Genomic DNA, 12,893 nt, shown 5'->3' with positions numbered 1-12,893 from the left:
AGCTGGTTCTAATCAAGTTCTGCAGTACGATGTGAAACAACTAGTGATCCAGTCCCTTTAGATCTGAGAATTACTGGAATTTAAACATTGCGAACTTTGAAGCTTGAGGTAAAACAAAGTTTTCACTGCCATTTAGTTAAAAATTATCCATTCTTGGTTTACACTGTATTTTTTATAATCAAGTTAATGATGAGTAGGGTGAAAGAGGATGGACAAATTGTAAGAAAAGAATTACTTAATGATCTCCTTGTTTTCAGTCAGTTTTTCTCTTTAGATATTATCTCTTGGAATGATTTGCTTATTTTATCTTTCCATGTTCTAACTGGAAAATTGGGTTTCCCACAAGTACCGAGTTTGCCTGCCTTCTCTGCAAGGCTGCTCTCAACCCAGTTGTCTCCCAGTCTGTATTGATATTGGGGATTGCCCTGCCCCAGATGCAGGACCTTGCACTTGGCCTTGTTGGACTTTGTGAGCTTTGCATAGGGCCCACTCCTCAAGCCTGTCAAAGTCCCTTTTGATGGGGCATCTCAACCCCGAAGCGAATCAACTGTACCACATACCTTGGTGTCATCTGCAAACTTGCTGAGGGTGCACTCAATCCCACTGTCGCACTCAATCCCATCCCTGTGATGAAGATATTAAATAGTATTGGTTTCAGTACAGATGCTTGAGGTAGTTACTGGTTTCCACTTGGACATTGAGCTATGGACTGTAACTCTTCAGACACACTGATCTAGCCAATTCCTTATATGTCTAACAGTCCAATCATCAAATTTATGATCAAATTGTCAACATTTATTTTTCTTTCTGACAGCTCTCTGCTAATGCAGTATGTAGTACTTAAAGGAATTATGACTTAAAACTGGAATTATGTATATTAAATAAGCTACATTTTCTAGAGAAGGAGAACTTTCTGGACATGTTCTAGACCAAAGAAAGAATTTAAACCTTAAAAGATAAATGCTTTAAATTACTGTTACCAAATTTCTTACATTTGTTGCATGTAGGTATGTCTCAAACTTTGCACTGGCAACAGCATTTGTGAAATGAATCTAAATATTCTAAATACTTTTCACCTTTAATACAGACCTTTCTTTTATACATACCTAATACCTCCTTTCACCTTGACTACAGGATCTCCTTACATCAGTTTTCCCTTACCCCTTCTGGCTGTTTATAGGTTTTCTGTGTTTCAAAAATAGAACTGACGTGATCTGTAAAATCTGAGCATGGATGTAGTAGTATGCTCATAAAAGCATACAAAAACCTAACCAACCAACTAAACAAAAAACCCCAGGAAAGCGTGGCAGGCCATATGCAGGCTCTGGTGACGTGAATTTTGTCTTGTCTTTTCCTCTATTGATTGGTTAACAGTGACTGTTACACAAAGGTGGAAGAAAAGTAATTTTGAAATTACTTTTCACATAAAGAATGTTTGATTATTTTTATCCTTAGGAAAATTCTGAATACAGAGAGGGTCACTAGATAACATATTTTGTAGTGTTATGGGTGAATATATGGGGGTTTTCAGCTACTTCCTTATTTAGGTGTCATTAGCTGCGATGGCAGTCAAATCGTTTTCAGATCTTTTTATGTTTGTTATTGTCACTGGTGAAGATTTTTGCAAGTATCTTACTGAGCAATACACCAAACTTTGTACTTTTCAAGACACTTCCTTAACTCTAGCAAAAGTTTCATCTCAGATATGTTTTCAGCTTGCAGTGTGATCCCTTATCTCGTTCTGCTTGGCAAGCAGTCCTGTTTTGTGGGAGCTACTTATCTGAGCCCTTGATAATGTTCTGAAAACAAATGTTAACTTTAGCAATAGTTGCAAAAAATAGTTGCAAAAAAAAAAAAGCAAATAATGTGGTTCCATATTAGTAAATTGATTAAGGGGTGTTTGGAGATTGTAGAGTTTAATAGATTTTAGCCTTCACTTTTGACACATTTAGATACTTGTACTTTTGAAAATCTACCTTTATATGCCTTTTTCTTAAGAACGCGAAAGTTGCGTGTAAATTACTTCTTTGAAAGTGTATCGCCATGGCATTTTCCTTCCTCTTAGTTTTAGAGAAGTCACTGGATGGCAGTCAAACAGCAATTTCTCCTGTTGAGGGCTATTTAGGGAAAAAGGTTTGCAATGAAAGAAAAGGATATTTGGGTATTTAATGTAAGACTCCAAAGTAGTAAAATAATCCTGAACAAAAGTATATTAAGTAAGGTGTCCCAAATGCTCGTTAATTATTTTGATAGTAATGAATTTTCTTAGCCTTCTGTCATGTTACAAAGGGTTTTATACCTGTTGCCATACAAAGAGTAATTTAGTTTATTCTTTAAGTGTCAATGATGTGTAAAACCCTGAAATGAACCTCTGGAAAGGGAGTGTAGCTGTTGTTATATTAGTATGTAGTGATAGAGGACAGGAGAAAAAGAAAACTAACAAATTCAGAGTAGATAATTTGATAAACATCATGAAACAGCCTCTGCTCGGTTATGACAGCAGGACGCAAAAACCTGCTCAAACATTTTCCTTACGGTTGATGGGAGCTGCCTGCTCTTCTGTGTCAATGGTGTAAAATGGCCACAACCAGTCAAAAGATTTCACCCCAGTTCAACAGCAGTTCTTTTTACACAGCATGTTGTAACCTAATGCTTTTTTTATTGCTCTTCTGTTGATTTCTCAGAGTTTGCTGTGCCATCTCCTTTCTTCATCCAAGTGGGAAAGTAATGAAGCCGAAACCAGTACATTCATATCAAGTCTTGGCTACACATCAGCAGATTATTATTGTCACTTAGTTAAAAATGTAAGTATTTTGCACAATTGAGGTTTTGTTAATAATAAATCACCAGTTTATAAGCACATGCATGGAGCTGTCATTGTTATAAGGAACGTGGACTGAACTTTGTTTATCTTTTCTTACCTCAGTTACTTTCAGAGCCTTTTAAGGGAAAAACTGAAGTGGGAGATCTCTGGACAAAAGATAATTTTTTATTTGATTGTGCTCTAACAGGTGTTCTAAAAGCAAAATTGCTGTTGCTGTTGTGTTATAACAAAAAAAGTCTGCTCTATTGTGAATTTTTTTCCCTGTGAATTTTAAGTTATAAATGTTATTTTGTGTATTAGAATATAACTTTTGAAACATCTTCTTTGCCTGTATGCACTGCATTTAAAGTGGTAGATGAACCCTAAATTTTTGGAAAAGTATCTTTTACATTTAATATTTTTTAAAAATGGGAATAATATTTCATAATATGTTTACTTAAATTAGCTAGAGCATATAAAAATTACTAGTAGTGCTCTTCTGAAATTACTAATAGTGTTCTTTGTCTCAGCTCATGGGGAAGTAGATCTAAAATAAATAGCTTCTTTGTTTTCAGATGTGAAAGGTGTGTAATGTGTGTTCAAAACACAACATAGTTTATTCAGTCATCTGGACAGCTTTAATTTGGCACCAGTAATTAAAAAAATACAAAATCAAACTGAGCGAACAGAGAAAGCTGTTAGCCTCTACAGTATGTCAATCACACAGAGACTCATACAACAAATATCTGCTTATGTCTGGTTGCTTATTTGCGGTATATGTAAGTTATTTTATTTTATTTAACAGATGGTCTTTTTGTTAGTAACAGAGCTCAGAGGAAATCAGTTCAATGGACTTAATATTCAGGGGAGGTAGGTGTTTTCTAAACATCTTTTTGGAATGTGTTAGTTTAGATCATTACAGTTCAGTGAGGAACTTTTTACAGTCTTGGGCAACTTAGGCTTCAGTCAGAAAGTTTTGGATATGTATGTAGATAATTTCAGGTGTGGACAATCTTGTTATATTCACATAAGAGCTTATACTTTAACTGTGCCTCATGGAATGGTTTGGGTTTGAAGGGACTTGATGATCATCTACTTCCAGCCGCCTTGCCATGAGCAGGGAATCTTCCACTGGGTTCCTCAAAGCCCCATCCAACCTGGCCTCGAACAAGGTTCCTCAAAGCCCCATCCGAGCTCAGAGGAAATCAGTTCAATGGACTTAATATTCAGGGGAGGTAGGTGTTTTCTAAACATCTTTTTGGAATGTGTTAGTTTAGATCATTACAGTTCAGTGAGGAACTTTTTACAGTCTTGGGCAACTTAGGCTTCAGTCAGAAAGTTTTGGATATGTATGTAGATAATTTCAGGTGTGGACAATCTTGTTATATTCACATAAGAGCTTATACTTTAACTGTGCCTCATGGAATGGTTTGGGTTTGAAGGGACTTGATGATCATCTACTTCCAGCCGCCTTGCCATGAGCAGGGAATCTTCCACTGGGTTCCTCAAAGCCCCATCCAACCTGGCCTCGAACAATTCCAGGGAGGTGGCATCCACAGCTTCTCTGGGCAACCTGTTGCAGTGTCTCACCATGCTCTGTAAATTTCTTCTTTACATCTAATCTAAATTTACCTGCTTCCAGTTTAAAACCGTTGCCCCTTATTCTGTCATTACAAACCCTGGCAAAAATTCATTCTCTGTCTTTCTTGTAGTCACAGAGCCACAGAATCGTTTTGGCTGGAAGAGACCTTTAAGATCAAGTCCAGCCATTAACCCAGCACTGTCAGATCACCACTAAGCCATGTCTCTAAGCTCCACATCTGTCTATTTGTAAACACTTCCAGGAATGGGAACTCCACCACTTCCCTGGGCAGACTGTTCCAATGCTTGACAACCCTCTCTGTAAAGAAATTTTTCCTACTATACAGCCTAAAGCTCTCCTGGCACAACTTGAGACCACTCCCTCTTGGTCTATTGCTTGTAATTTGGGAGAACAGGCTGACCCCCACCCCACTACAACCTCCCTTGTGGTGATTGTAGAGAGTGGTGAGGTTTCCCCTCCTTTTCTACAGACTAAACAATGCCAGTTCCCTCAGCCGTTCCTCACAGGACCTGTTCGATAGACCCTTCACCAGCTTCGTTGCCTTTCTTTGGACATGCTCCCCCACCTCAATGTCCTTCTTGCAGTGAGGGGCCCAACACTGGACACAGCACTCAAGGTGTGGCCTCACCAGTGCCCAGTACAGGGGGACAATCACTTCCCTGCTCCTGCTGGCCACACTAGTGCTGATACAAGCCAGGATGCCATTGGCCTTCTTGGCCACCTGGGCACACTGCTGGCTCATGTTCAATCGGCTGTTGACCAGCACCCCCAGGTCCTTTTCTGCTGGGCAGTTTCCAGCCACTCCTCCCCAAGCCTGTGGCATTGCAGGGGGTTGTTGTGACCCAACTGCAGGACCTGGTACTTGGCCTTGTCGAACCTCATACAGCTGACCTCAGCCCATGGATCCAGCCTGTCTAGATCCCTCTGTAGAGCCTCCTGACCTGAAAAGATTGACACACTCACTCAGCTTGGTGTCATTGCAAAGTTACTGAGGGTGCACTCAATCCTCTCATCCAGATCATTGATAAAGATGTTAAAGAGAACAGTCCCCAATACTGAGACCTGGGGGACACCACCGGTGACCGGCCACCAGCTGGATTGAACTCCATTCACCACCACTCTCTGGGCCCAGCCATCCAGCCAGTTTTTTACTCAGCGGAGAGTACACTCATAAAAGCCATGAGCAGCCAGTTTCTGCAGGAGAGTGTTATGGGAAACGGTGTCAAAGGCCTTACTAAAGTCTATGTGGACAACAGCCACAGCTCTTCCCTCATCCTCCTTGTCATAGAAGGGGATGAGGTTAGTCAAGCAGGACCTGCCTTTCGTAAGCCAGTGCTGACTGGGCCTCATCACCTGGTTGTCCTGTATGTGCTGCGTGATGGCACTCAGGGTGGTCTGCTCCACAACCTTCCCCAACACTGAGGTCAGTCTGACAGGCCTGTAGTCCCTCACATCCTCTTTCTGGCCCTTCTTGTAGATAGGCATCACATTTGCTAACCTCCAGTCAACTGGTAGCTCCTCAGTTAGCCAGAACTGCTGATAAATGATGGAAAGTGGCTTGGTGAGCACTTCCACCAGTTCCCTCAGTACCTTTGGTTGGATTCCATCCGGCCCAATGGAATTGTGCACATCTACATGGTACAATTAATCACTGACCGTTTCCTCATGGATTATGGTGCCTTCATTCTGCTCCCCGTCTCTGTCTTCCAGCTCAAGGGGCTGAACACTCACAGAACAACTGATCTTGCTGTTAAAGACTGAGGCAAAGGCGGCATTCAATACCTCAGCCTTGTCCTCATCCTTGGTCATTGTGTTTCCCCCCACATCCAGTAGAGGATGGATATTCTCCTTAGCTCTCCTTTTGCTGTTAATGTATTTATGGAAATGTTTTTTGTTGTCTTTTATGGCAGCAGCCGGATTAAGTCCTGCTTGGGCCTTGGTCTTTCTAATTTTCTCCCTGCATAGACTCATAACATCTTTGTATTCTTCCTGAGTCACCTGTCCCTTCTTCATAGACTATAGACTTTCCTTTTCTTCCTGAGTTCCAGCCAAAGCTGGAAGTTCAGCCAGGCTGGTCTTCTGCCCCACCGGCTCATCTTATGGCACACAGGGACTGCTTGTTCTTGCTCCTTAAAGATTTCCCTCTTAAGGGTTGTCTAGCCTTCCTGGACTCCTTTGCCCTTCAGGGTGGCCTCCCAAGGGACTCTGTCAACCAGCCTCCAAAACAGGACAAAGTCTGCCCTCTGGAAGGCCAAGATGGGAGTTCTACTGACCTCCCTCCTTACTTCCTCAAGAACTGTAAACTACCATGTCATGATCACTATGTCCAAGACAGCCTCCACCCTTCACATCACCCACAAGTCTTCTATGTGTAAACAGCAGGTCTAGCAGGGAGCTTTCCCTGGTTGGCTCCCTCACCAGCTGTGTCAGGAAGTTGTCTTCCACACACTCCAGGAACCTCCTGGGCAGTTTCTTCTCTGCTCTACTATATTCCCAGCAGACACCTGGTAAGTTGAAGTTCCCCACAAGGACAGGTGATAATGATTGTGAGACTTCTCCCAGCTGCTTATAGAATATTTCATCTACCTCTTGATCCTGATTGGGTGGTCTATAACAGACTCCCACCATGTATCTGCCCTGTTGGCTTTCTCCCTGATCCTAACCGTAAACATTCAACCCCATCGCCACGATCATTATACTCAAGACAATCAAAACACTCACTAACATACAGGACCGCTCCGCTGCCTCTGCTTCCTGGCCTATCCCTTCTAAGGAGTTTGCAGCCATCCAACACAGCATTCCAGTTGTGTGAATCATCCCACCATGTTTCTGTGATGGCATTCTGTGAAGATCCCTTCATGTATTGAAAGTCCACGATACGGTCTTCCCAGAGCTTTCTCTTCTCCAGGCCGAACAACCCCAACTCTCTCAGCTCATCCTCAGAGCAGAGGTGTTCCCACCCTCTGACTATTTTTGTGGCACTCCCGTGGATCCACTCTAAGAGGTCCATGTCTTTCCTGTGCTGAGGACCCCAGAGCTGGACACAGTACTCCAGGTGGGGTCTCACCTGAGTGGAGTAGAGTGGCAGAATCATCTTGACCTGCTGGCCACAAATCTTTTGATGCAGCCCAGGACACAGCTGGCTTTGTGGGCTGTGAGTGCACATTGTCGGCTCATGGCCAGCTTTTCACCCACCAGTACCCCGAAGTCCTCCACAGGGCTCCTCTCAATACTCTCATCCCCCAGCCTGAACTGATGCTGCGGGATGAGGGGGATGCTGGTCTTCACGTGCAGAACCTTGAACTCGGCCTTTTTGAACCTCAGGAAATTCATAATGGTGTTCCTATATGTGTTCTTACAACCAGAGTTAACTGGCAGTTAATACGAGAAAAAGCAAAAAAAATTTTTCAAAGGAATTTTTTCCCCATTTTTGTGATTGATAGTTTAACATGACAAAATAGTAATTACTTTGCACTTGTTATTAGTGACAAAATGTATCCATGCTTATCTAAAGAAGCTCTAATTTTCCTTCCAGTAGTTTCTTGATCTGGTTCCAAACTGAACAGGGGCAATGCTGCGTGTTTCATATGCAACTATTTAGAACGCACTCCAGCACATAGTATTTCCACCCTCTAACTGCTTCCCTGGCCTGGTTTTCTAAGGATGAAAGTCTGAGAAAGTGGGTGGGAAGGAAATTGTGATGTGCTGTAGCCAGATGTCCTATCCAGATTATCAGGAGATGCTAGTAATCAAACACATTGTGTGGGATGTTTCCACAGGTCTAGGTGCAGTCAGAGAGAGTAATCACCTTCTTCATCCACATTACGTAAATACAGTGAATTAAGCCAAAACCTGTGGCCATAAAAAAGGAAATACATTTGCCTAATGCTACTGCTGTAAATATTTTTGATGTGATCATGTGTTTTCACTGTGCAATTTGTGCCTTTCCACTGACCCTGAAAGGCAGATGGTAGTCTTTAGTCAATACTTTTAAAATTACTGTATTTGAATACATCAGTAGGTCCTTTTGATTGCATGTAAATCGAGTGTATTCCAGCCAAAAAAAAAAAAAACAGAAGAAAAATAAGATAGATATTTTTAATATAGGCTATATATAGAAATTGTGTCTTCTTTTTTAAATTTATGACTCCTGCGTGCATGTTCTGTTGATCTTCAGGGTCAAAGCTACTGATACAATGAAATGTGTATTATGACCTGTTAAACACCACATATCCTGTAAAGTTACAGGAAGGAGGCGGCTGATTGAAATACCTTCCTTGTATCATAACCCGACAGCTTGACTATTTTTCTCCCTTTCTTCTTGCACCTAGGTGTTTGTGTAAGGAAGAGTAAATGAGCTGACTTTAGTACCGAAATCACGGACACAGTTAATAAGGAGCATCACAAAGTTTTGTTCAATGTAGAAAACAAACACCTGTGTTTTATAAAGTAGGGTGAAGCAGACTTAGCTGGAAAGCTAATGAGTCTGTTGGGAAGAGAAATACTGGATTTATACCAGAAGGAAAGGAAAACTATCAACTCGGGTGGATATTTGAGCGTAGAAATTATGATACGGCTGTTGTGTTCAAGTTGCAGAGACACACGTAGTTTGTGTACATTGTCTCATTTCTCTAGTTGCTTACAGTAACACAGACAATGTCTCTGCACGTTCATTGCACGCAGTGGAATGCACTATGCACTATTCTCCAAGAACGTATTTTGAAGATGATATAGAAGAAGAAAATTGCCTTTGCAGGGTTTTTCCTCTGAAATTAAGAGTAAACTGCTATAGTTTGCTTATCCTGGATAAGGAATTAGAAACAGAATTTTGTGAAGGGGACTGGTTTAAAGAGTCTCAGGTCTGTGGACTTTCATGTAAATCCTGGAAAACACTAGTGCACACTAAGTATCGGCCCAATAATTACCATTCCTAGAGAAATATTCTCACAGTAAACCTACATCTCAAAGTATTTCACTGTAAGAAACCTGAAACACATTTGGCTAGGTACTTACTCGGAAATTTGTGTCTTTGAAAATGTGTCACATTTTATTTCTCCCTTTGGAAACCACAGTGGTATCCCATGTCCATAAACCAGCACTTCTGCCACTGCATTTGCCAGTGACCATTAGGCAACATCTGTTTGGGAGTAGCTTTAACACATGCAGGGCAATAGAGTTAGCTCTTGCCCAGAGCAGCCTGTAGAGTCATTCCTGTCTCATCTCTTCACAGACAGTATTGCTGGCTCCCCAAAAAACCCAGTTTTGGTTTCTTGCAAGGAATGCACCTTTTTAGTGAACAGTGCAGTCAGGAGAAACTTGCAGCAACTCAAGGAAGACCTTTACAAACAATGTAGCACTTTTTAATTTGCCAGAATTCAATATTTTGGAGTTGTTGCTCTTCGTAAATATCTTTCTGTCAAAACTATAGAGAAATTTGGAATTTGGTAATGCTAGAAACTGTGATAACGCTAGAAACTTGTGATTTTCTTTTGCAAATGTTATCTCTTATATTGTGTGCCATTTTCCTTTTTGTTTATGTTCCAAAGGTTCCATGTTTTGTTTATGTTCCGGGTATTTAATTATTTCCAAGCATATAGCGAGCAGGTCAAGTGAGTGGTTTGTATATTAGGATCCAAAAGTGTTACATATTCCTTCAACTGTAGTTCTGTAAGACAGAATTTTTTCGGCTGAGAACTTGATGACAGCAGGATTCATATTGTTTGGTTCATAGAAGTTGTCTCCGTTGAGAGGAGGGAGGTCAAGGAAGCAACAGGAGGCCTTGAAAGCAGCTGTGTGGTCTCTTGTGACGGTCTAGCTGTGTATCTGTGGTCTTCCTCACCTGTGCTTTGCAGATCCCAGGAAAGACAAAGCATCCCCTGCTAGGGGAGGGTGTGATTACCAAGCAAAGGCTGCACTTCAGAATTGGGTTGATAGCCCTCGAGTCTTGAGCACTAAAATATCAAAAATTGATTTCTTTAATTTTTTTTCAGACAATATGTAATGACATGTCAACAGTCATTCCAGTATTTAACTTTTCTGTGGTTAGATATGAATCTTCTATATTTATCCTTCTGTAATTAATCTTCTTTTACCTTATCAGTTTAGAAATTAAAGTTTTAACTTTCCTGGAATGTGAACTGTATTTATTTTCCCCTCAGAGTTTCAGCCAGTCGTGTGAATGCTGTGTCCCTTTTCTGTCTCCCTCTCATTACTTTGCCTGATCTAACTCCATTGCTGGAAACTCTCCTTCTTTACCATGGAGGTGCATCAAAAGAAGTTCTCAGTTCAGAGTTTCTGGAGGCTGTCAATGAGGCCTTTTTAAAGTAAGTACCATGATCTGTATGATCTTTATGCTCTTTTCATAAAGATTATTAATTCAATTAAATATCTTTTCTCTGGGTTTATATGCTGAAGGCATCTTCTGCATTCTGGTAAAATATTTCCTTCACAGTTGAATGACAGAGCTCAGGTTGTAGGCCAAAGCAGAATTTTACATTGCTGATGCACAAATTGTGATAGAACAGCTTTAAATATTGGCTGGGGATTTATCACAGCTTTCCTCTAATTGGAGGTTAAAGTCTTTCATGGACTTTAGGCGTTTTGTGAAAGATATGATCATAGAAATGTTATTTACAATGTCATTTACTTTTCGTATAAGTGAAACTTCATATAACTTACCTAACGACATTTTGAGAGCCATCCTTATTTCTCTGTGCACAGATCCTTATGTTTGTGTGTTTCCACATTTCTGTCATTTTTTTTTCTATGAAATTGGTTCTCAAGATTTTAAATCCTCCTGGTTTTGAGTGGATTATTTTTAATGAGCCTCAGAGCAGCAATTTGTGCAATACAGCTTTCCTTTGCTTTGTTTTGCTGCCACTAAAACCACTGTATTGATAAAATCAGTCTATGGAGGAAAACTGTGAAGTGAAGCTGAACGTCAGCAAGATTGGCTGGATGGAAAGACATCACGGAAAGCACAGCCTACTTTTGGTTGAGAGTTGCTTTATTAAAATTGTAGCTGAGGGGCTGTGTTCTAAACACATTTTTTTAATACTAGAAAAGGTCCTTTATGAACACTTAACCTCAATTATCCATTTACTCCTTTTAAATCATAGTTTTAATTGCTTTCTCTGACTTGGAGATTATAATTTCTGATATATTCAAATGAAGATCCTTATATTGCTCCATTGAGGTCTCCAGCAAAAATAAATAATTAATGGAAAAGCACAATTCCTAATTTGTGTACATGTTACTAGAAGCTGAGGAAAACAAGTGTTAAAGGAATGTGAAAGTCTGTAGTGAAAGATATGTCCCAAAAAAGAGAGAGCTATCCTTCACTTGTCCATCTTTCTGGACTTCACAAGCAGTAATGCAGTTTGGGCAACTTTCAGAGCAACTTCACAGGTTACGTGTGGATGGTTTGTACTGATGTCAGTAAGCCAATGGGCAGTCTATCATGACATACTTTTGCTACTTTGTAGTATGAGTCCGAACGGTCGTAAAAGGTTCTTCTGACTGAAATAAACATCCCTTTGCTTAACTTTCGTGCTGCTTGTTTATCACAATGAGCAAAAATAATTCAGTTCACGTGACTCTTGGCTCGGTGACTCTTGCAGAGCCCTTGGCAAAAGCGTATGAGTTCCCTGAGAGCAGGGAGTAGGCTTACACGGGCTTTGCATGGTATGTTCCTGGTCTGTCACTGAAGTTCATATGATGTTAACATGAATGTGCTTGTATTTTATTTTTCTCCTCACTTTAACAATTGAATTCTGTGTTCCCTAACTCTGCTGTTGTATCCTTAACACTCGTTTTACTTCTGAACGTGGGTGAAGGCTGCTCCATGAGATAGGGTTACTAAATACTGGGACCTCCAGTGCTCCACAGAACTTAGCATTGTCCCAGAGGGACCTTCTGCAAGTTCAGTCGCAGAAGGATAATGACTACAATTTATTTCCTATATGGTTTTTAAATCTCAGAGTTGGAACACATCTGTGTAAAAGAAATCTATTAGATTTCTTTTCCTGGCATAATTATTATGTCTACCATGCTACCACAAAAAGAATAAAAAAGGGATTGTGGCAAAATTAAATAATCTCTTGTCATTCTTAATTTACTTTGTTGTGCATATGTGCTTTAATAGTGATACTTAAGTAAACAGCATCTTGAAATTGAGCATTGCTGTACAATTTTGAAATTCTGTGTACTTTGATATTAACTTGTCTACAGCTATACACCTTTAAATTAAGCTATTACACAGTTCTGAATTGAAAAAAACAGCTTTTCAATGGAAATCAGAATTCTGAAAGCAGATATTTAAAGAAATAAAATGGTAAAATACATATGTTGAAAATAGATCCTAAAATGGTGTTAAATCTTCTTTCAGCTGATATTGTTCTTTTGTATCAGTAGCTTTAGTCTTCATGTATGTTCCAGCCTAATGATAGTTTTTTTAATCTTACCTTGTTTTAAGACTAAGGCATGTAT

The 12,893-nt window shown here is 40.2% G+C and overlaps 1 protein-coding gene across 1 annotated transcript in view; it reads left to right on the top strand.

Moving 5' to 3' along the window:
• Positions 1-12,893, top strand: part of FANCC (Fanconi anemia, complementation group C) — a gene marked incomplete at its 3' end in the record, with an annotated part of 40,232 nt that overhangs the window by 26,717 nt on the left and 622 nt on the right. Inside the window, exons 4-6 of the mRNA XM_010134932.1 lie at positions 2,685-2,804; positions 3,609-3,673; positions 10,565-10,729. Of these exons, the coding sequence (XP_010133234.1) occupies positions 2,685-2,804; positions 3,609-3,673; positions 10,565-10,729 (350 nt within the window). The remainder of the gene's footprint in view (positions 1-2,684; positions 2,805-3,608; positions 3,674-10,564; positions 10,730-12,893) is intronic.

This window comes from Buceros rhinoceros, unplaced genomic scaffold (assembly GCF_000710305.1).
Source record: "Buceros rhinoceros silvestris isolate BGI_N320 unplaced genomic scaffold, ASM71030v1 scaffold3474, whole genome shotgun sequence".
Classification (NCBI taxonomy): domain Eukaryota; kingdom Metazoa; phylum Chordata; class Aves; order Bucerotiformes; family Bucerotidae; genus Buceros; species Buceros rhinoceros.
Note: the sequence above shows the minus strand (reverse complement) of the source record. Positions and strands in the feature narration are given on the sequence as shown.